The sequence below is a fragment of the Lepidochelys kempii genome, chromosome 19 (genome assembly GCF_965140265.1).
Source record: "Lepidochelys kempii isolate rLepKem1 chromosome 19, rLepKem1.hap2, whole genome shotgun sequence".
NCBI classification, from domain to species: Eukaryota; Metazoa; Chordata; order Testudines; family Cheloniidae; genus Lepidochelys; species Lepidochelys kempii.
In genome coordinates, this window is record NC_133274.1 from 7,722,293 (window position 1) to 7,746,989 (window position 24,697).

Below are 24,697 nucleotides of genomic sequence, written 5' to 3' on the forward strand. Positions count from 1 at the left end.
CAGTTTCGTCCCCAACCGCCTCCTACTTTTGATAAAACTGAATATTAATAGAAATGGTTTTGTGATATTTCATTTCTTTACAGCTTCTTGGTTTGGATTTAAAATCTTCCCCGAGGTGTCTGCAACCCCAGCAGGGCAGCAGAGTGGATCTCAACGGGAAACTGACCAGAGAAACAAGCTAAAACTTACCAGTGCTTTCATTGTCCAAGCAGGATTTAGTGCACGGAACAAACATACAGGATTGGTGGCGAAGCATGCGGTTGATTGTTAATATTATTTCAGTTGATATACAAGAACCCTCATCCTTGGAAATGGCCAAACCATTGTAACTGCAAATGTGCAAAAGTCAGCCAGAGGCAGACACCTCACGTGGAAAATTTCAGCCCAAATGAAATGGTCTAAGTTCTAAGCAATTGAAAACGTGGTCTTATAACGGTAAGAGCCAGGCAATCTTAACCATGGGCATTGCTACTTGTGCTACCTAGAACACACCAACGGGGAAGGAGTATTTTTTAAAATGATCTTTAACCTTCTATTGTTCCTCCAGGCTGCACCTTCAAGTAAGAATGTTGTTGAATGAATTCCATACATGGCTTCAGAACAGCTCTCGGATTCCTTTCTGAATTGGGGATTTAATTCTTTCCCATTGTGTTAGCAGCATCTTTCAATTGCAGGAGTCACCACAGGTCTTAGGAAAGTGCCAGGAGCAGGGTTATCAATTGCCTAGTAGCCTCAGGTTGAATGAAACTTGAATTTTGCTATGGCTAACGAAACACTCAGGCTCAAATTCTCAGCTGATGTAATTGTCGATTTCGAGAAAGTGTGTCTCCCCCCCCATAGGTTAGGGCTGTCTTTCAACTTACATAAATGCCCAGCCTAGGTCCAGAGGCCGGGAAGCCACATATTGAAAAGTGGCTTCTGACTTTGTGTGGCTCAATTTTCAGATGCTCAACTTGAGATGCCTTTTTTCCAGGCGTTACTTATGCGTTTAGCAAAAACAACAAGGAGTCCTTGTGGCACCTTAGAGATGAAAAAAATTTATTTGGGCCTAAGCTTCCGTGGGCTAAAACCCACTTCATCAGATGCATGCAGTGGAAAATACAGTAGGGAGGTATAAATACACAGCACATGTACATGTGTATATTCATGTGCTGTGTATTTATACCTCCCTACTGTATTTTCCACTCCATGCATCTAATAAAGTGGGTTTTAGCCCACGGAAGCTTAGGCCCAAATAATTTTTTTTCATCTCTAAGGTGCCACAAGGACCCCTTGTTGTTTTTGCTGATACAGACTAACACAGCTACCCCTCTGCAACCTTATGGATTTAGGTATCTAATAGTAGCACCCGAATTTGGGCCATAACATATTGGCCCAAAACACTGACTAGGAAATAGGGCTTGAGATTTTCTTATCTAGCGTTGACCAGTCTTTCTATTTCCCCAAACATTCACAGACAAACTTAAGTTTGGGTGGGTGCAGCAACAGCGGTGGGAAATTGGCTGCATCTTTTAACCTCATTTCCAGACCATTTAATGTTTAAACCTGTAAATGGTTTGTAACAATATTGTAACATTGTTTCTGCGCGTAAGCTGGATTCCATTGAAACATTGTCAGCCTTGACTTTTTTTTTTTTAATATATCAAAGTTCTTGGATTGGGAATTTCCCTGTTTGTTTTTTTAATGAGCACCAAAAGTTTAAATTGGGCTGGCATATGAGTTCCCCAGAAGGAGAGCCCTGTTCTCACAGATCCTGTCCAACGCAAGGTCCCCCCTCCTGTAGGCTTCTCGAGTCTGGCTGGGTTTCGGTTTAAGTTCTCCAAGCTTTGTGGTCAACATCTGGTGCAGAACTTAAGTGTGAGCTCCTCTGGGTTTCTATGGGCCCCTGAAACACAGGGGAGGCATAGCAGGATCAGAATGGCTGGTGCTGGCTTAGGCACGAGGGCAGAGAGGCGACAGCCGATGGGGCGCAAGTCAGCAATGGCTGATTCGGAGACACAGGAGCAAAGGTAGCAGAGTTGGGTTCAGGCATTGGTTGACCCTTCTGACCTTTATGCATGGGGCATGGGTGGTGATGCGGGGCTGGCGGGACAGAGACAGTCAATAAAGTGCAACACAAAGGCAAAAGGAAACCTTTCCTTCAACCCACCCAGACAAGGCAGCTGCAACTTCAATACTAATCAAAGACGCTCAGACCCGGATATCAATCCGCGAGCGGTGCCCTGGTCAGCGAGCACCTGCAGTCACAGTTGCCACCGCCAGCTACGGCTACTTGCTGTTCTTGGTTTGTTTCTCTTGAGCCATCCGCCTCTGCTTCTGGGCTACCCCGTACGGGACGTGGGCCGCGATGGTGCCACTCTCCTTCGCCCCCTCCACCTGGAACATCTGGTCGTCGAAGAAGATGTGCGGACGGATCTTCTCCAGCAGCGGACCCTTGGGGGCTCCGGCCAGGAACAGGGCTTCGTCCGTTTCTAGTCCCCAGCTGCGGAGAGTCTTTAGGGCACGAGCCCCAGAGCTGGCAGCGCTCCGGGCAGTGACCAGGTAGGTGCGAATCGGACACTCCAGTCTCAGCCCCTTGGAGTAGAACTTCTTCTGCAGCTTCCCCAGGGATTCCAGAAAGCCCTTCAGTGGCCCCTACCCAAGCAAAGGGACACTGTCATTCACAGCTACCTTCATCCCTTCCCCACTCCCCATGCTTTGGGAAAGACCCTAACCCTGCTGTGGGAATCCTCTAGCCAAGCGTATAGGAACCAAGGCCCAGATCCTCAGAGCTATTTAGGCACCTAACTCCCATTGAGCTCCCCTGTCTTTCGAAGCCAGACGAAACCCAGACGAAACTCAGAAACCCAGCATCAGCCTCATCCCGCTCTGGCCCCTCGGCTTGTGCTCAGGGCTAATGGAGTGGGAATTGCTGGAGCCGTCAGCCCATTCCCAGCGCTGCCTGTCCCAGACCTGGTTCCTGGGGCTGGCGGGTCGGGGGGCGATCGGCTGTACCTGGGCCAGCGGCTTGTTCTCATAAGCCTTTTCGTGTTCAAAAAACATGTCGAGGCCGTGCGCCTTCACAATCTGCTCCGACTCGTCCGAGAAGAGGACGGCGTCCCCGTCGAACGCCACCCGCAGCTGGCTGTCCGACACTTTCACGTCTTTGCTGGGGCTGAACATGGTGGCTGCGGCGATGCCTTGGGGGAGGGAACGAGAGAGAAAAACGTGGCAGGCGGCAAGGCTCCTCCCGACTGCGCTTCCCAGGTCCTCCTACTGCGGAGCCGAGCAACAGAACTGGACACACACACACACAGAGCAGCTTACGCCCAAATACATCTGCGAGTCTCTAAGGTGCCACAAGGACTCCTCGATGTTTTTACAGAGCGGAGACGCTCCAACACCAGTCCTTACGTTGGACACTTGCATCTGGACCGTCACAGCAGCATTTAGGAAAGCCAGAGGCACTTAGATACCTAGGTGAAGACGTGAGGGTCTAGTGTTCTGTTTAGGTGCCAGCCTCCCTCCATGTATTTAGTGGGGATTTGGGGGCGGCCAGGGGGAGCAAAGATTGCAGAACGTACATGGGTTTCCATCATTTGTCTCTGCATATCTTATAGGTGCTTTCAGCTCCTCAGCTGTTCCCACCGGCAGGGAAGGAGTCAGTATCCATCCAGCAGCCAGCTGAGGAGAGCAGCCCACCTGCACTTTGAGAAGCTATAGATGTCAGCGAATGCTGCCGTTTCCATGGAAACGAGAGGGCCCACGTCGCCTCAGCAAGGGCAGGGGTGTGATGGAGGCAGGGTGTGGGACGCCTCCGCTACCCCGCTGGATGGAGATCCCGGGGCTGCTGGCCCTTACACCGCTCTCCTAGAGCGTGCCCCCCACCCGCTGCCACCCAGGGTTTGACCGGCAGACTCACCCTGTTCAATGGCCTCACTCACTTTCTCGGCATCAGAGGAGAGGTACAGGTTGGTGTGATAGGCCTTCAGGTAGCAAGTGGGGCTGTTCCCTCCCGTCATGCAGAACCTCTCGATGAACAGATCTGAGGATGGCCGGATGCACCAGATTAGCTGGCATGGCCCAGCAAGGGCCCAGACGGCTATCCAGCCCTATGGCGTGCAGGGGGCCCCAGCAGCTGCCACTGGTGGGGGAGTGAACCAGAGTGGGGATTTGCTCCCCCTCTGATGCCAGGCCAGAGGAAAGAGACGGCAAATGAGCACAGGGCAGCCTGGCCACCAGAAGGGTGGGGGGCCCCGTGGCTGCTGGCAACGGTGATGCCCAGGCCAGCCCTGTCACAGATACGGACGCAGTAGTTCCGCTTGGACACAACGCCTCATACCTAGTAGCTGTTGACACTGGTTTCCCGACACCTGTCAATAACCCCTTCACCGAGCCCCTGCACCACACTACACTTAGCAGTGTCCTCCTGTGAGCCATCCTCCTCCCAGACCCAGGAAAGCCCCAAAGGGGCACATGGTATTAATTCAATATTGACATCTATAGAGACAGGGCGGCCTAGTGGCTAGAAGAATAGGCTGTGACTCAGGAGGCCTGGGCGCTAATCCCAGCTCTGCCACTAGCCTGTGGAGTGACTTTGGGCAAATCACTTCACTGCCCCTTGCCTCAGTTTCCCCATATGTAAAATGGGGATAATGTCACTGACCTGCTTGTAAAGCACTTTGAGCTCTACCGATGCAAAGTGCTAGACAAGAGCTAATTATTATTATACTGCTTCTCGACCCTCCTATCATTCCTTCCGTTCCCAGGGTTATTCGCACCAAGAACTCGGATCTAAACTAGGGAGATGGCAAAATCAAGGTTGGTTTGAGTTTGGCAGAAACTCATCAGATGGCTTTTGACCCTGGAAAGTACCCAGGTGTGGTTTGATCCAGGTCTCATTCCATCCAAGTGCCCAGGAACTGCATACGCTGTTCTGATTTTGGCTTAATCGTCCCAAGAAGAGATGGCCCAAAATGGGGCAGATGTTGCCAAACCCCCATTTACCAAACCAGAAGCAAGGTTGATTCAGAGCTGGATCACATTTTATTGGTACCCTTGAAGACTGGAGAGGGTTAGTCTACAACCATCTTTAGCCTAAGCCACAGGAGACTGGGGCTTGCTGGGTGGTTTAACGGAATAGCGCGGGGAACAGAAGATAAAGCTTTGCCCTCCAGTTTCTCCATCATCACAGCCACTAACCAAAGACCCAGTGGCCACCAGCTCCCAGGTCATTTAAATGGTTCCGGCTCAGGGTCATTCGGTGCTTACCGTGATGATTGATGCTGTTGATCAGGCGGACCCCGACCTGGGCGTGGTTATTAGTCATGAGGACAATATCAAAGAGTTCTTCACCGTCGGGGTAGAGCTCTCGCAACTGAGTGTTGACAGCTTCAAGGGCCTACAAGTCCAAAGAAAGAGGGAAGAGTGATCTAGCCACCAGCTCATGCACATGCTCCTTAACAAGAGAAGTGGACGAGCTGAAACCTGATGCCCACTGATTTACATGTGGCTCTGTCTGCTTATAGTCAACGTGTTCCTATCTGCCCTCTACTACTATCTGCGTGTCCATGAACAGAGGATACCAAAGGTTGGAAGGAACCCATTTAGGTCTGTCCCTCAAGGGGAGTTAGCAATTTGTTTCCCCATGATGTATGTGTCTCCTAAGTTCTCATCTTTTAAAAATAAATTGGACAGTATTAGCTACTCCTGCTTCTGCCCCATCTTCCCCATACTCCATCCATCCACTAACTCCATTGCTTTCTCTCTGAAATACGGATGCTCAGGTGCTTTCAGAGAAGACAGCCCTGTCAGAAGAGCATCCATATCTCCTTCCTCCATGGCCTTCAAAAGGCAGAGGAAGGGTCTAAATCAAATCTTCTACACGACACAAAACAAGTACAGCCCATGACTCCTTGGGCACATCTAAAAAGCTGGCCGTTGGGAAGATTTTTACCCAAGATGAATTTTTCAGTTCTAATCCGTGCTGTTCAGTGGAAGCCATTACCCTTAAAGTTTTCTCAGAGTATTTTCCTTCTCTCCCAAGGTTTTCTAGATTCTTTGAACTGAATTCTGCTCTCTCTCTTACACCAGTGGGAATCCAGAGTAGTTCCCATTGTAGCCAATACAGCTATTCTGGATTGATAACACAGTGATGAGAGCAGAATTCTCTAAGGTTGGTGTTTACCTTCAGTTTTATCCAGGACACCATGAGCCTAAATCCTTGTGCCTTGCTCTGGTGGTGGGGGAGCTTGGAAAGGCAGAGGATCTCAGGGGGCTGGAGCAGTGGTGCTCACCTTGACAAATGGGAAGGCAGCGCCAGGTAGGAAGGGTTCATTCTCATGGTCCAGTTGGTATTTCACATATGCCTCCACCCCATGCTCTGTGTAAATCTTCTGCTCTTCCTCCATGCGAAACAGAGCCCGCGAGGAGACTGCGATTGTTATTGCATTCTCAGGCTTTGGCTGCATGACAGAGAGAGACAGAAATTGCATCACTAATACTTATTTTCCATCAATGGTCACATGATTATGGACCCAGTTCCAGCATGCAGGGGTATCATCAAATGCCAGGCCAGAAATGGAGCACCAAGTCCACCCCTCTCCAAAGTCTAGGAACATCAGTTCTGGATCGTTCTCTAGATCAGAATGTAGGGATTGGGCATGTATCTATTAAAAACAAACCCATCCCAATCTTCTCACTTCCGATTAAACTCCATCTAGCATAGCCCTCTGGGCCCAAGATTCACATACACAGATTGCTTCCATTTCACTTGGGTGGGGGGGGGGGGACGACTGTGTGCTGGGAATCACACACAAATCTATATTGCTTGCTTTAAGGTTATAGGCAGGGAGCCAATGCTTGTCAGCACTTCACCCCAGAGTTCATTCTGAGCTGGAACATTTCCATTCCTTGCATTCTGGGGCTTCTCCGAGCCAAGAGATTTCTAGGATCAGCATCCTCAGTCCCATGGCCCCTCTGAGCGGAGACATTTCCATTCCCTGCACTCTTCATCAGCGGTCACTTGGCACCCACCCAACTGTTGAAAAACCTCTCCATGTTTCCAGTTGAAGGAACTCTGGGGGCCATCTCACATAGAATGTGATGGGTTTTTGCCTCCTGGTTTCATGCAGCATCTAGAGTCCTTTGACGTTAAAGGCCAAATTCAGACCTGGTGTCCATGAGTGCAACTCAGCTGAAGACCATGCATGGCACCTGATTACAACAAGCATAATTTGGTCCCTAGGGTGTCTCTATACCAAATTATGGAGTTATGGCAGGGGCATCAAATGAACAGAATAGCTGGTTGTCTCCTAGGACGCTGCAAAACTTCAACAGATAGAAGTATCCCTCCCCCTCATTCTGGCATTCACGGGGCACCTGGCATTCACGGTGCTGCAAACAGGGGCATCTGGGTAATTTTAAAACACTAAGCACTGCGTTGGGGAGGGAGTCAGGAAAACTACTTGACACAGTGCATTAGCAATGCTTGGGGCTTCCCATCAACACTGGGAAGAAACCGTTACAGACCATGCCAGTTCAGCCAGAACTGAGCTATTATAAAGACTTTGTCCCAGGCATCAAAACCAACCAGTGCCGGCGATGCCTGGAAAGTGCCTGAGAAAGGCTGTTGTGTCTGGCTGGAAGGCAGTGAACAGGTATTGCAAGCCCAGGGTGAGCCAAACCACCATTGATTAGCAAGTGTTATTAATCTTTAAAGACTTGATCTACAGCCCACGGAAGAAATCAAGAAGAGGCTTTTCATGGACTTCCATTAGGCGTGGCTTGGGCCCCGACACGTCTATTGTGCTGGAGGTGGCATTGGCATCTTGCAGAGGGGATGAAGACACCATCTCCCCCAGAGGAGTTTACACTCTCAGCTCTGAGTCGGCGAGAGGATATTAATCTCACGCCAGCCACGGAGGCGAAGTTGTGATGGGCTTGTGGCTTCTCAAAGGCAAAATGGCTTCTCCGCGGCAACTCGCTGGTTGACAAAATAATTGGAAGCGAAGCCTGAACGGGGACTCTTCTGCAGACACCCCAGCGATGTGCTGCCAAGAATCTAACAAAGCCGATCCCTCCTTGCCTGCAGTAAAGCCTGTGACAGTATTGGGGGCGAGGGGAGAGAAAGAGAGAGGCACTTGCAGAGAAAGCAAAGCCTGGCTCCTGGGCAGTATTTTTATGGCCTCCAGGAATAAGTCATCCCTACCACTCATGGTTTAGCAGTATCCAGGAGGAGGAGGAAGAGAACTCCACCTGAGACAGGGAAACCAGCCTGGCCTCTTTCATTTGGTGGGGAAATTTTAAATGAGACACCCCCCTGCCACTTTCAGAGTTCTCTCCGGCACATCAGAGACCGTCTACAGGGGGAGAGGGCCAGAATTGGCAGAGAATCTCTGAATCCTAGGTCAGACAACAGCTGAGCACGCTGTGGTTAGCAGCGATGCTGCCATGGACTTCTCTGGCCCACTCCTTGGAAACAAACCCAATGCAATAAATCAGGTTGACGCTGGGGAACAATCTAGCTTCTTGCGTTCCTTTGTCCTGAGAAAGACTGGGCCAAACCCTGCTCCCAATTTCACCAGTGGAGTTGCAGCGGCATAGCTGAGAGCAGAATCAGGCCCACTGGGCTTTCAAAACGGCCCCAAAATCTGAATGTGACATCTCGGGCACAAACAGAGGCGTAGGGTAAGGGATTTTTATGCTCTGGGACACAGCAGCTTAGCTGATTGCAGGGTATTACTGATGCATTATGCTGAGTGCATTGGCTTGACTGATCCCACTCTTTGTTTAGGAATTTTTAGCTTAAATCAATATTAGAGAGATGACATGGCCGGGCTACAACCGTCTTATCGTTCATCTCGAGGCACCAGCTAAGGGGGCTGGTTCCATTGTTATCAGAGCCGATTTGAAATGCGAGTGTGTGTGTGTTCAGTGAACTGCAGCATACTTGTCAGATTTGAGGTTTCCTGTGATTTCATGTAAAGAGGTTTGGGGGCGGGGGGCTGAACCTGGATGAAAACCTATGGCAAGAGCTTAAGATTTGGGGGGGGGGGGTGTATCTTAGGGTGTGGGTTATTACACGGAGACAGTGAAAACTAGAAACCAGACAGTACGGAACAGTGTGTTAGATGGGACCAACCCCAATAGGGGCAAACGTGCCTAAGTGATTTAAGTGCCTCAGTCCCATTTTCAGATGTCATTTGGGCACTTAAGAGCCGGTCTCATTGAAAGTCAATGGAGTTTAGGAACTGACATGCTTAAGGGTCAGATTTTCAAAGAGATTTAGGCATCTAGCAATGCAGACTGGCACCTAGCAAGATTTCCAATGGGATTTAGGCACTTAGGTGCTTAAAGACTTTTTTCAAAAGTACCTAAGTGCGAGATTTTCAATGTTCCTCTCGGTTTATTTCAGCACCGATTTCTAGACTTCCTGTTTACAAGGTTGACCTGGCCAGTATTGTTATTTTGCTGTTGGTATAGGTAGGTAAGCTGGTGTCTTTCCCAGCCTGCTATACGAACACAGTCCACATGCTCTGCAAAGTCCAAACTCACCCCCCAGCATTTGGCTTTATTAAAAACAGCAACACGAGAACAGAGATTAGCTCAACGATTCTCCGCAGGCTCGGCTGCTCTGAAGGCTTGGGCCTTCTCTCCAGCCTGCTCAGCCCTGATCCTCTACCACCCCGAGAGAGTCACTCCCACCTCCCTTGCAGCCAGCTGGGATGAAGAGTCACCTGCCTCCGTGCATTGGCACAATCCACCTACTCCTCTCTCAGCAGGATCAAGGCCAGCTAACAGAGCGATTTAGGCAGATGCTGCCAGGCTAATTATACAGCCCAGAAAACCGCCTTGCAGACAATAAACACTGAAAGTGTCCCTAAGCAGTGTTCATGCACCAGGACAGTGACCTGAAACCAACAGGACCCTCTCCATATAGCTGAAACAATGGGACAAAATTCTCCTCTCCAGCACTCCACCGAGCTTCACAGATGCACCAGAGAGGATTCGGGATTGTTCTGCAGGGATGCGCATGGACTGTTGTTCCCTAAAATGACTTCTCCTGGGCTTTGCTGGTGTGGCTATCTAGGACCGCAGATATTACGGTCATGGGGGACCACAACAGAATGTAAGATAGAGGGGAGAATTCATTCGCTCCCACTAGCCCAGGATTTTGGCCTAGTAGCATAGCACACCAAATACATAATTCACATGTGGCAAATAGTAGCAAATTTACCATTTTAAGATCGGTTACCCAGGGGGCCTCAGTCAGTTATTAACTAGTCATGGTCCAGCTCTTAACTCTAATTTGCATTAATAACTCCAGTGTCATGGGTCATTTATGAGCAAAGACATTAATTAATAACTATTAGAGGTCCCAAGTCAGTTCGTCACTAGCCTTTGGCAGTTAATCCAGTTCATGGGCACAGCTGCTATTACCTAAATTAGTTTTCTGGGTAAACCAAGATGGGCTATAGGACATTTGTATCCGCTTCCTGGTACATGACGGACAGCAGGGAAATGCATCCTCCACTTATAGCTGTTTAAGAATTTCCTGCAAGATAAAACTGGGTCAGTGTTGTGAATGTCACAACCACTTAGTTTGATCAGACAAACTCAGGGGGCTCTGGAAAGCCATTCCATGTGCCTTTTCAAAGACACTGGGATTGGCGTGGTATGGCACAGAGAAATCTGGCTGTGCTTTCATACATGCATGGATCTCTGTGCTGCCCACACCTTGCCTGTAGGTCTATGCGCCAATTACGCCCTCGTCTTGTGTAGCTATTTACAAGATGCTCCCGGTTCGCTCCTTGCCATTTAAAGGTACAGGCCCCCCCCAAAGGTAAATTTCAGAGGTAATAAGCGCAGCAAGAAATGGATCATTAAGCCAGATACTCAGTTGTATCCCACCCTACATTTCTGACATAGTCCCTGCTGTTTTGTAGCGCGTCAGTGGGCAGGCAGAGCTGTCCGGCATCATCCCTCTTCCACCATCTGGGGACATATCACCTGTCGAATCCTGTTCACGCCTGCTAAATACTGTGCACCTCTAGAACACTTTCTGCAGGAGGACTGTACATGTTCATGAATTAAGCTTCACAATTCAGGCTGGTCAGTTCACGGAATTCCCCCTTCTGTAGGAAATGCCAACCGTCACAATACATTTTTGTTCCAATTCGGAGCAAAGTCAGAAATTTTGAAGTCCCCAAAAGACAAATAGCCCCAAAATTTTGATTTTGGGAACAAAAAAAACTAAATGTTTCAATAAGTCACCTCAATGCAACTTTTATATTGCAATATTAAGTGGCCGCTATACACATCACATTAACAGAATATTTAAATCCACATTTTAATACAAGTCCAAATGAAATCAAAGGGGCACTATTGACATGTTTCAACTCCCCCCCCACAATCAAGAAGTGTCACAAAACCAGCCCACCCCCCAAGACACATGATAAAACTGCCTTTTTAATATAAAATTGTTCCATTGATCTATTTTTTACCTGCTCTATTTACAACCTTTCCGTCTGGGGGAAGTCAGCTCTTATCTCTACTTTACAAATGGGCAACCAAGGCTTGGAGAGCAAGATATTTGCCTACAGTCATATGGCAATCCTGGGGCAGAAGCAAGAAAAGAACCCAGGAGCACACACTCCCATTCCTGTGCTTTAACCACTAGACTGCGCTTCTTCTCCTCCTAACAAACAGTTGTCTTCTTTAGTGACCTCCTAGCCACACTTCATATTCGCTGTCAGACCACATGGGACCCTACGCAGCATCCCACCCTAGCGTGACCATCAGCCGAGTGGGGATCCTTGGGGCCAGGAAACTGGATAGTTCAGAACAAACACTGTTTATCCTCAAGGTCAGTTAATGCTGATCATCAAACAGTGTCTGGAAAGCAGCTCGAGGGCTTTGCTGAGCTGAATCAAACTGAATTCTGCATTTTGGAATTTAAAAAATAGGTCAGCTGTTCTATCCTCTTCCTTTGCCATTGGAGGATCAGACCAAAGGCTCCATCTAGCCCCTTTCAGCAGAGGATTAATAAAGAGCTTAACAGAAATATTATAGGAGGATAGTGAAGGGGAAGATGGAGCTGTCTTCTAGGGTTCTGTTCATGTCTGGACTCAGCATCTTAAGACAAGGACAGAAGGGCAACCAGGTAGGAAGCACTAGCCATCAGCAAACAGTGCAATGCAGGGAGATGCTAAAAGGGGATTTAAACCTTTGGGAACTGCAGATGTAGGTCTAATCCTCCTCCCAAGCAGTCATTGGGCTAGCGGTCTGGAAAGTACCTGCTGCCTTTAAGCTACTATCCCAGTGTTAGCCAACAGCTCCCATAATTCCTTACCAGTCGCCCCTACCCTCCCACGCAGTCTGTATTTTCTTAGACAAGCTTGAGTCCCTAAACAGAGCTATGTTAACATAAAAACCCTTCAAATACAGAAAGAAAAATGGAGAAATGATAGGGGGAATTATTAAAACTAATATTGTACGTTTCTATAGCACCTCTCATCCCACAGCACTTCACAGATGATGTATACTCAGTACCGCTGAAATGCGGCCAACTCTGGGGTGGAGAACGATAGCCAGCGGCACACAGAACAGGAATTTTGGCCAGGATCCCAGAGAGGGGGAAGGGGGCACATGCTCTTAAAAAAAGCACCAAGGGAGCATTAACATCCTCCAAGGACAGGCAGAACAAAGGTTTCATCTGAAAGACCCAGCACAGCTTTATCCTCCTCCAAAGGATGAAGGGCTGAGACAATTCTGCCAGGATTTCCAGGGCATCTATGTATTTCAACCTTGATACTTATAACTGCAAGTGATCCCTTCCAGCAAAGGCAGCTTCAAACATTGCACCAGATGGCACTCCTCTAATCCGGTCACCTAATCCTGTTACACGAGAGCTGCTGTGGTTACAATTCCTAACTACCCTGCCAAGAGTTGATGGCCAAGCCCCGGAAATCCTGGATGCCACCGAAAACCCAGACCGGAGATATGACTTCCGGTCAATACAGGAGTTTGGAGCATATATAGTGCTGGCTCCCATGAGGGCACCAAGGAACGTGCAGAGATCCCTGAACTTTACAGGAACTGAGGGGAAATCCCAACTTGTGGGAGACACGTCCCACGCAGCCAGACAGAGGAACACCTTGAACATAGGCAAGGAGCAGGCAAGGCTGAAGGTGACGAATTGAGAAGCAGGCAGACGACATCCTGGGAAAATGGAGCATTGTAGCACAAAGCACTGCCCTGACTTGGTATCTCCAGATAGGACTTGTGTTTGCCACTCAGTGGGCAGCTGCCATGGCCTTGGGCAGCTCCTGAGAGAGCCTGCAGGTGTCCAGCCTGGCATCTCCCAGACAGCTCAGGAGCGGGCAGCCCGATCTGAATTGGCACCGATAGGCTGTTCACCGATAGGACAAAACCCATAAGGTCCTTCCTGCTGGGGTATGTCCGTTCCCTAGCACCTAATGACTAGTACATTGTCCAGTCTTGTTTTAACTGTTCCAAGCAATGGGGCATTCTTCCCTTCCTCCGGGACCCAATTCCATCGTCTCCCTTTCTTAATTCATCTCCTTCCCCCCCCCCCCCCCCCCCACTTCCCCTGGTTCTACCCTTCATGCCAGCCTATGTCATCCCTCATCCTCCTCTCAAATAGTTGCAAACTTGTCTCCCCACTGGGGGCCATCACCACAATAGGCATTTCCATGCTTTCCTCGCAAGTGCCTTAACCTCTCGGATCATTTCTCTTGCTCTTCTCTGAAGTCCCTCCAGTTTGTCCATAACCTTCTGATCACCAGGGGTGCAGAACTGAACACTGTATTCCCCAGGGGAATGAAAACATGATCTCTTTTAAACTGGTGTTAGGGTCACAGTCATTTATTGTTACTACTAAATTAACGTGTTTTTTATTTATAGGCTGTGGGCCAGAGCCTCAGCTGGTGTGACGCAACACCGATGAGCGTGCGTTCCAGGGCCCAGGGCTGTGTCTGATCCACAGGGAAAATTAATCTGTGATAATGCCCCTTAGAAAGCTTTAGCTCGAGCCATAGCAGCTCACGCTTTTAGCTCAAGAGATTGGCGGTTCAGTCATTGGCGTGTCGGCCAAGACTGGGCTGTCACAATATCCAATTTACCCCAGCTGAGAATCTGGGCCTATATTTATGAACACAAAAATGATGAAAAATTAATACGACCTGAGGCTGGAGCCCAGCTGTGCCGGTGTCACTCTGAGGAATGCAAATGCACCCTCAAGAAAACCCTTTCTCTGGGATGTCAGTTGCAGGAGTTGGGGGACAGCTGCCCCTGAGCCAAGCCACAAGCTGTAACAGGACCACCACTGCATAGCTGTGAGTGACTCTTACTGACTCTTCTTCTCAGCAGGGGCCCCCAGACTGCTGGAGCTTGTTTCTTTCCCATCTCCAGATGCTTTGCACCCATCAATCCCTGCAGAGTAGTTCTCAAAGGTTTCTGTGTAACGAAGGGCCTGACCAACACAACTGAGACGTTGATCTGGATTCAGACCCTCCCCTCCCTCCAAGTTCAGAGATGCCTGGATCTGGCATTTTGGTTTGGTCCATTAGAGGAATAGGGATCCGGTGTGAAATCTGGATCCAGTCCAACTCTGGATTCCAGCTCCTTCTCCAACACTTCAGGAGGATTTAGTTCCAGGGTCCTGTCTTGGGACCAGTTGTATGCCAGTTGGGGGGCGGGGGGGGGACGAGGGGCAGGCAACATCAGCACCAGGTGGTAGCAAAGACAAATGGGTTCAGATCCTTTGGAGATATGGACAAGGGGTCAGTCCTCTGAGGAGGGTGAAGAGGATTTATTCCTCAGGGAAAGGCCGGAGCGGCATGACTTTGGGCAAGGGGACAGTTATACTTGGTGGCAGAGGTGGGACTCTGCTAAGGAGAGAGGGGAAGGGAGCAGCACCTGAAGGGAAAACTCATTTTCCCCAGGGACTGCCTTGGTTCTGTACGCTATTTAGAGATGGATAATTTTTGCCCCTTGATCACTGGAGAGGGTTATGAGGCCATTAAAAGGCATTGTAAGCATCATGGAATGATGGGTCTAATTCCTGACCCAGCCCTAGTGGTTGGAGGGAGACCCAAGGCAGCAGTGAGAACCATCACTGCTGTGGGGAGTGGGGGCTGACAGGGGCCCACTGGGAAGAGCACTGAAAAGGAGTGGATTTGGGAGGAAGAGACTAGATGGGGCCTGGAAGAAGTGGCGGGGCTGGACGGAATGGTGCCTCAAAGCCTAGGTGCCTCTGGGCCCAATTTAATGCACCCATGACCCCCGTTAGCTGTTTACAGCCCCATGACGTCACCCTCTTCCTACCTACTCCACATTCACTTCCGAGGCTATGGAAATCAAGGGCTTACTATAAGCATCATCAGCCCCCTCCCCACCTGCGCCCCCCCCAACCTGCTCCTGGGACTGTAAGAAGCCCCCGAGTCTCTTCACCCGTCTCTCTCGCCTGGTCTTGTATCCAACAAGCAGCAGAGCTGTGGGGTCAGCTGGTGTCATTCCAGGATCCCAGCTCGGACATGGAGACTGCTCCCAGCAGAGAGGACAGGCATGTCCCCTGGGCCTGCGAAGGCAGCAGGCAGATGGAGGGACAGAACAGATGACAGACAGACTACTGATACCTAGAAATCTCTCTTAAACAGACCACAAATCCCTGCCCCCCCCCCCCAAGCACTCAGGGGTCAGATTAAAGTTCACTGCAATGGCTGGGATGTTTATGGGTTTTCAAAACACTATATAAATAAGACAGGGAAATGCCTTGCACCCATTCATCATGGGCTGTGACAGCTGCCTCTCAGGGCGTGCCCAGCTGTGTCTGGGCGCAAGGGAGCTGCAATGGGAGCTCTCTGCATGGCTTTGGCACCTGCTCCTCACAGCCTGCCTGAAGCCAGCCCCTGGGGCAGGAGTGTGAGCTGGGCATGGAGTCATGGCAGATCCCACAGAGAAGATTCCTGGCAATGTGGTCAGAGAGAGGGTGTGTTTTCCAGACCCCAGGACTAGGAATCAGGACGCCTGGCTTTTGGTCCCAGCTCTGCCACTGACTGTGGGCAACTCACTTAACTGCTCCATGCCTCAGTTTCCCCATCTGTCAAATGGAGATAATAATACTGATTACTCACTTCTGAGGGTGTTGAGAGGTCGCATTAATGGCTGAAGCTGTCTGAGAGCCTGGCATGAAAGGGGGCAGAGGATCATTGTTATAACCCAGGCTAGCTTATCCCCTCTCAGTTCCCACTACAACTGTGAAGGCTAAAGCCAGCAACCATCATCCATTTGCAGGATTCAAGGAGCCAAACAAGATTTCCACGCAAGGAATGTGTCTGCCGGAGACGATGCCCAGGGCTGGCAGGGCTCCACAGAACTACAGCCTGCCAAGTCTCTCTCTGTCCGAGTTCACACCTGAGGTTACAGGTGTGAGACAGAAGTGTTAACTGGGAGCCGCTAGGACATGCGCTCCGGGCTTATCACGGGGCAGGCCTGCAGCACCATGAACACAGGAATTTCCAGACTGGACCAGATGGCGGGGTGGCCGGGAGGGGGGCGGGGGGTCCATTGGCTCCAGGACCTTGTCTCTCTCAGTCAGTGGCCAGTAGCTAATGCTCCAGAGGCAGGCGTAAGAACCCCAGAAGGGGCATTTAACAAACAAGCAGCCGGCAGGGAAGTTTATTCCTGACCACAGGTAATTGGAGGCAGGCGGGTTTCTACACCTTGTTTTCCAGCCCACGGTTCCTGTGGAGGTTCTGCTGGTTGTGGGAGTTTCTATTATTAAACTTGTGCCGGAGGGGTTTATAGCTCAGTGCCCATTAGATAACACAGGGCTCTTAGCCGAAGGGCACAGGCCAATGAGACTGAACAGGAGCAGCCAAGTTCAAATGACATTAGCTGCCCGACTGGAGCTGCCAGGAGATTCAGCCTCACCCATCCTCAACCCACCCCCTTTTACGTGGGCGCCCACACTCCAGCAACAGGGACGAGAAGGTGGGTCACAGACGGAGCTTGGGCCTGGGCTGGGCATCTCCTGCCTTGGCTACGATGGCCTAGCGGGCGTGCTCTGCCTGGGACAGGCACCCAGGGGACCTGGCATGCGCCCTGCGGCCAGGGAGCAGGGCAGGAGCAACCTAGCTCAGGGTCCCGTCCTCCCAGGGCCCCGGCAAGCCAGCCTGCAAAGGCATCGCAGCAGATCGATGCAAAAGGTCGGGGGGTGTCCAGGTGGCTCAAATCCTGGGGGTTGGACCCTGCTCCCGGCACGGGGGCGGTTTGCTGCCCCAGCCCCCCAGGTCCCGGTCCCAGCCCCAGCCCCTGCCCCAACCGGAAAGGAAAGGCTCTTACTGGTTTGGGTTTCTTTCTAGGGGTCAGGCTGTCATAGAAAGTCTTGGCTTCCTCCCAGCGCTGCGGCGTCCCGGCCTCCTGGCCGCCCGCGGACGAGCCCTCCCCAGCGGCGGCCGGCTCCATCTCGCCGGCCCGGAGCGCGAGCGGCTGCGCTGCTGGGTCTCCCCGGGACGCGGCGCGCGCCGCTCGGCTGGGCGGGGGCGCTTTATAGGGGCCGCCCGCCCTGCGCCGAGATCGCAGGGGCCAGCTGGCTTAACCCGTGCGGCGCTGGAGCCTGCCGGGCTCTTCCCGCCCAGCCCGGCCCTGCCCCGCAAGCGGGGCGGCAAACCAGCGCCGGGCCGGGCTGCGCCTCGGGGGACCGGCGCTGCAGACCCGGGCAGGGCCCCCCCCCCGGCTCGTCCTTCGGCGCCCCGGGCAGGGCACCTGGCTGGGACTCAGGCCGCCCGGGTTCCCCGGCTGGGTCCGCCCCGGTGTGACCTCGGGCCAGTCACCTGCTGCCCGTGCCTCTGTTTCCCCTCTTGAGCTCCGCGGTACTCAGGCCAAGGCTTTGGGAGGCGCTTTAATGGGTCTCCTGCGGCTCTTCGCAGCACACGGTATTCAAAGGCCCTTGAGTGGGTATCTGGCACTCGAGTATCTGAAGCCATGAATTCACACCACGGGGGGGGGGGGGGCCTTTGGGGGTAATGCTGATCGCTGATTTGGCTCCTGAACCCCTGAGGTCCGAGTATGGCTGCTTTAGACCGTAAGCCCACGGACTCTTTTATTAGGTGTATGCACCGCACCTAGGCCCCTGGGGCCTTGATCCCTGTCGGAGCCCCTGGGGGCTACAGCAATAACTTTGCCCTTCTTTTTATCTGGGATATAGATGCTGTTCAAGGGAGAGGGGTGCAAGGGTAGTCAGGGCACTAAGAAAAGACATACCCCCCCAGATCTGCAAAGGTATTCAGGCTTCTAACCTCGACTGGAGTCAATGGGAGTTAGGAGCCTAATTAACCTTTGAAGATCTACGCCAAGGCCCCTGCCCCGAGGAGCTAACTCAGAGGCTGCAGATCAGTGCAGGAGGTTTGGCAAATGGAGTGCGTTTTAAGGAAAGATCCCGAGTAAGTGAGGAAGGGTGCCTGGGGATAGGAGGGTGCTCCCAAAAATCGAGGATGGCAGGAAAGATGGCTCAAAGCTGAGAGTGGGGGAAGGAGGCGAAGGGAAGGGATAGAAGAGGGGGTACAAAGGAGCATGAGGGATGAAATGGTAATAATAAAACCTAACTCTGTATCGTGCTTGTCGTCAGTCGATCCCCCAATGCTTCACCATCTTTAATGTATTTATCTTCACACAACCCCTGTGAGCAGGAGAGTTATCTCTGATGTGCAGACAGGGAACTGAGACTGAGAGAGGTTAAGTGACTTGCCCAAAGTCACACAGGACATCTGTGGCAGAGCTAGGAATTGCACCTGAGCCTGCCAAGTGCTGGGATATGGCCTTAACCATTTAGGGTGGAGTTATGCAAAGCCCTGCAAGAGAAGAGGAGCTTCCGTTAGGTGCTGCAGCAGAGAGGGTGTTGGTGCAAGGACTGCCAGGGTTGGAGCCCTGGGAGAGGAAGATGAGCTAAGCAGTGACATTTTGGGGAGATGAGATGCAGGCAGGTTGTGCTAGTCAAGGCATAAGGGGTGGAGAGAGGAAAGGTTGGAATCTAGAGGATGGATGAGGCAGGAAACTAGAATTTGGCAAGGGTCTATCTGGGGGCAGCAGAGAGGAACCCCACATTGTGAAGCTGGGGTCCAGGGAGGGTGATGGAGTTCTTGGCAGTGACGGAGACCTGCCCACCTTTAGATAAGCTGATGAAGGGCAGGTTTAGTCCTGCTGGTGGGCTGCAAGGGGCTGCAAATCACCCAGAGTAGTTGCTGCAAGCCCAGTGCTGGGTAAATGTCAGGGAGACTTGAAACCCCGGTGGGAACGGCGTAAGTCCATCATCCTCCAGCAGGCTACTCGGGGACAAACAGATCCACGGCTTGGCAGCCTGAGATGGAGACACTGCAGTACACTCAGCAGGATTCACCCACTCGTCCTCTGAGTCCCTGCAGGGGGGACCATAGCTGTGCATTAGTGAATGGAATTATTAATCTTACTCATTAGCTAATAAATCATCTCCCAGGTGGATTCATTTGTATAACCCAGCCCCTCTGAGTGAAGTCGGAGGCCCAACTGTAACTGCTAAAAACACCTTTTGGGACAAACCGTAAAAGGAAACTCTTTGCCCTAAATGCAAAGCCCAGAACCCACTGAATCCGGGCTGCAGAGCAGCAGGAGGCTGACCCCCCCCTCTTGCTGAACACACGATAAAAGAAAGCAGCTTCTGTTTCAACGTTATCTGAAATGGCAAACGCCCCTTTACTGCAAAACCTGGAACCGATCCACACCCTAACCCACCCCTGGAGAGGGTCACTGCAAAGGCTCTGCTGAGCTGAACCTTCAGACTAGAGCTGGTCAGAAAAATTCAGACGGAAGTTTTCCATAGGAAAATGCTGTTTCCCTGAAATCAAAATGTTTCCCAGGCACCTGTCGACTTTGGTGAACCGTTAGAAAAGTTTCAAAATCAAAGTGGAGTGTTTCATTTCAACTTCCGCGTTTACACTATTTATTATTGGATCGTCATCATATATAACATTCTATATTATGCTGTAACATTTCATTTCAACAGTTGTTTCAAGGTTTCTAAATCAAAATGCTTCAGGCTCTTCCCTTCTGTGAATAGTTCAACCTTTTGTCCAGATTTGGGACAAAACAAATTTCAAAAGGTCAGAATTTTCCATGGGACAGAAATCCCATTTTCTGCCCAAGTCCACTTCAGACCAAGGGAGCCAACAACCTCCCCCTAAACTAAATGATCCTCAAGGCGCTAGATCAAGACCTGTGAAACAACTGTATAGGAGTCACTGGGAAGAACAGATCAAAACCAACAAACCAGGCTGTTAGGGACACCTGGATGGCCCAGCAGCCTCATCACAGTGAAATGTGTAGAACTCAAACCAAATACAGAATCAGGGCCCGTCCATTAGGGATAGAAACTGAACATCACAAAGCACAACCCTGGCAGGAAGGCGCGAGGATGAGAGACAACACCCCACCACACAGCAGCCTGCTACTGGATCAGGCAAAATGGGCTATGGTGACAAATAGACCCAGCGGATAAGGCCCCCAACCCCGTGGGCAGCGCCATGCTGGGTGAATTGTATTGGTCTCTGACAGGACCCTGAGGGTGTTGGCCTATTTACACTTTGGCAGCCATGAGGAATTTTAGTCAGGACCCCCACTCATGGACTTTGAGTGTAGCAAGGGACTGTTGTCAAGGATCCCATCCTCTCCCTTAGAATGGGGCACTGTCCTAGTGCCAAGACTCACCCTTTCTGCCTGTGAGATGCAACAAGGTCCTTAGATATGCGTTTTGCACAATAGTTCATCGAGCAATTAAGGGTTCATTTTCAGAGCTGATTGCCCAGGGGCTAATCAGACCAGCAGGTGCCTGCTCTCTTCTTGTTAGCTAGAAGCACCAGGGAATGGACAAAACCCAAGACACTGTTGCATCTCATGTTCTAACTGGCACCTAAGGCTGGGGACAATGGTGCTGCACAGGGTGCTGCTGGAGAACATCACTGGCTTCAGAGCTGGCTCCCGTGCTGTGTTGATCCTGAACTGCTTGGAAATCCTCTCCGTTTGGTAACAGTTTGCCTTTGACAAAGGACCCCAGGAAGTGCTTTGCTAGTCTCCATACACAGCAACTACACCAGTGCAGGAGTGGGAGGGTGGCCACTGAGAGAAGAAGCTACTTCACCATCCCTCCTGGAACAGATCCAGCTATTCCAGGCCAAGGCTTAAGTTACTGCCCTTTCTAATAGCATCTCTGGCTCGTTACCAGGATCAAGGTCTGAGGCTTGCACACAGAATAATACGGTTGTGTGATCTGTACAGTTTCTCCTTCCCCAGACACTTGCAGAGCTACCCCCGCATCGAAAGTTCAAGGCAACCCCATCTAACTGACCTCATCCCCCGCTACACTCAGGAGACTATTTTGTTGGGGCAAAGCTTTCAAGTTCCCCTGACCCTGTCCCCGACTCGTATTCATGCCCAAAGCTTTTGTAACTGCAGCTCACCTGTGACCCAGACAACTGGCCAGGCGAAGGCACCCACTGTGACCTGCAAGCAGCCTGCGGCCCCCTTTGGAAATCTTAGGCATAGTGTGCGGATCCCCAGGGTTCACGCATCACAGCTTGAAAAACAACGGATCTAACTCCCATCTAGGTGACGGTGGGAAAGGCGCCGGAGTCCCATCTACACTAGGGCAGCCAGCTGCACTACTGCCAGTGGAATAACTGGAGAGTTCCTGAAAAAATACCACTAGCGCCCAGGCTTGGCCGTCTCTCTTCTTCGACTGTACACGCCCCAGGGCAGCGACTCAGCCCCTCTCAGGATCAGGCCCTTCGTCGCCCAGCCCCGCACACGCTGTTGGAACTGAGCAAGAAAGGAAGGCGGCAGTCGGGGGAGAGCGGGGTTTGCCAAGTCAGCCTGCCTCAGCGCCTCAAAGCGTGGCTGAGCACCCACGCTGCGGGGAACCCTGTGGGCACTTCGCTGCTGAAGACTTGCCAGGACCTTTTTTTTAAAAAAAAATAAAAGTCTTTTAAGATGCTAATACAACAAGAGTTCCCTAGCAACCGGGGCTCAGTCGTTATCTTAACAAGTATGTGATGGGGGGGTGGGAATGGGGGAAAGAGGAGATCAAAACAGAAGGAAGAATGAGGCAGCCAAGGGAAGGAGACTGAAAAGAAGGAAGGGGAAAAAAAGGCGGGGGGGGGGAAAGAACTGCAGAGCATGGGGATGGCTCACCAATGAGCAATGGAGTCTTCCCCCACCCTCGCTTATAGCTATTTATAGTGTAGTCGTGCCTAGGAGTCCCAGGTAGAGTCCAGGCCCTGCTGTGCTAGGCGCTGTACATACAAGAGCACTGTTCTCCAGCCCAGGTTAGCAATGACTGGGTGCTGGTACCATGCAGTGGCAGTCTGGTAGCCCCCCTGGGAGAGGAGTTTGCTGGGTCTCCATCCAGTTCCCAGGGGCCCAAGGACAACCGGCCCACTCCTAGCAAGCTCAGCAGGGGCCCTTCCTGCCTTGAGGGGGGGGGGTGGGCACATGACGATGAGACTGGCATCATCTCTGGCCCCGGAGCTGTCTGACAACTCCCATGAGCCCTAAATTCATTGCAAGCTAAAAGCTGGAGGCGGAGGAGAGCGAAAGGGAATGACACAGCGAGAAGCTGGCCCAGCCCGAGAGAAGTGGGCTGCAGGCCGCCTGGCAGCGGGACTCAGAAAGCTCCTTCTGTGCCTGGGTGTTCCACTGCCCTCTAGTGGAACGAGAGCCCCATGCGCAGGTCCTGTGACCGAGCAGCAAATGACCGAGGGGTTCCTTCCACAGGAGCGGGGGTATTAAAACATGCCGCTCCCATCAGAAGGCTCAGTGCATTTGCCCCCGGCGCCCTTGGTCCTTGCTACGAGTTTGCGTTTTCTTTCAGAAAGAAAGCGCTGTTAAGTGGTTAGAGCAGGGAGTCAGGGCTGCTGGGGGGGGGCGGGTTGCATCCCAACCCTGTCTCACCCCAGACAAGGCCGTTAACCTCTCTGGGCCTCAGTTTTGCCATGTGTGAAATGGGGCTGATACTCACCTACCTCCCAGAGGTGGGGGTGAGGCTTCCACCACTCCCAACAGCCCAGTCATCCCCTTTGGTAGATATTTTGAGCCAGGTCCTGCTAGCCGCACATTAGTGGCAACCTGCTGGGGCTCCTTTGGCTGTCTTGGATTTGTGATACCGGCTGAGCTCAATGAGCAGAGCAGCATAGGCCCTTCAGTGGTGTCTTGGGCTGCAGTCAGCCCTGTCTCCGATCACATTGGCATCTGTCATCAATTCCTTGCAGACAGAAACGCAGGAGTGCATGTCAGCTTGCCCTTCGTTTGACCTTGCCTGTTGCGATTGCCACTCCCCATTTATAATGGACAACTGCCGTCTCCCATAAGAATTACATTCCCTCCCTCCTCTAAAGTAATTCGCATCCAGTTTTGGGGGTGGGCAGCAGGGAGCCTTTGCCCTGGCCTCTCTTTTACAGGGAAAGTCAGTGAAGGGAGCAAGGCCAGGACTGGAAAACAAGCCAGGTTCTCCGCTGCGTGACACTGCTGCGGTTCCTTATCCCAGCCGGCTCCCTCGAGCAGCGTGCGTGGCTGGAGCGCCACTGAGGCGGGGTGAAGAGGCAAGAGCTAAAGCCATAGCAAACTGGAGCCGCACCCAGGTTTGGCCACATGGGAAAACTGACCCCACTAGCTACCGTGGAATAGACAATTTGCAGTAGCTCCTTGGGTGGATGCTCTGTCCCTGCATAAATGGGATTTTATTCCACAATGATTACTCTGCTTTGGGACACTAATTATTCCAGAATCAAGTGACTTTTCTTCCAGAGTAGAGTGTCCACACAGGGAGCTATTCTGGAATAGCTGTTTCAGGGATTGTCTACATGGAGAAATTGACTGGGAGAGGGATAGGGCATGGGAAGTCAAGGCACAGCCCTGGACCCACATGGGACTGTAAAATCTTGAGGGCAGGGACTCTCTCAGCCTGTGCTAGGTACTCTACAAACCCAATGGGACTCCATTCTCGGGTGGTCCCTAGGCTCTACTGTAATAATAATCATAGGGAACCAGGCCAACGGCTGCTCTTGGGCTCTCTGTCTCTGCTGTTGTGCCAGGTGGTATATATGAGTGGAAGAACTACATCTGCCTAATTCTTTGCTATGTAAGAACACCCTGGCATCTGAAACAAAATATGGAGGTGGTAGTGGTACCCTGGCCTCTTGGACTAGTTGGTCATAAGAGGTCATCAAAACATCTCCCAGCTGGAGGATGCTGCACCTTCCCCTCGGAACAAGGGATCTGGGGACATGTCTGGTCCCATCACTGCTCACGCAGAGCGAGCTGGGAGGAACAAATACAAAATGCAAGAATTTTCACACATTGCTCCAGGCTTGTTATTGCCTCTCCTTATTTTCTAGGATCTTCAGCTTGGGAAGGGGGATTCCTTGCTGCCGAACAGAAAAGCAAGAGGCAGGGGCAGGTACAGTCCAAGGGCTGCTCGCATGATTTGCTCAGGAGAACCCAGAGCTCACGTCACATTCCAGACCTACACAGCTTCCTGTCTGGGTGATGGAGCAGTGCAAAGCCAAGCCCAGGTGCTGACTTTAATCAGATTAAACTAGCTTTGTGATCCTTTGGCACAAGCTGTACCCGTTGTGAACATGGCATATGAGCATGTGGGCATGACACTTGG

At 51.4% G+C, this 24,697-nt stretch overlaps 1 protein-coding gene across 1 annotated transcript; it reads right to left on the minus strand.

The window, feature by feature from the left end:
* Nucleotides 1-1,235: 1,235 nt before the first annotated feature.
* NT5C1A (5'-nucleotidase, cytosolic IA) lies at nt 1,236-17,512 on the minus strand. The gene is made up of 6 exons (XM_073317545.1): nt 17,347-17,512; nt 6,276-6,443; nt 5,251-5,380; nt 3,902-4,024; nt 2,995-3,179; nt 1,236-2,634 (listed from the first exon to the last, which is right to left on the minus strand). The coding sequence occupies exons 1-6, from the start codon at nt 17,467-17,469 to the stop codon at nt 2,269-2,271; spliced, it is 1,095 nt and encodes a 364-aa protein (XP_073173646.1). The 5' UTR covers nt 17,470-17,512; the 3' UTR covers nt 1,236-2,268.
* Between the last annotated feature and the right edge of the window lie 7,185 nt (nt 17,513-24,697).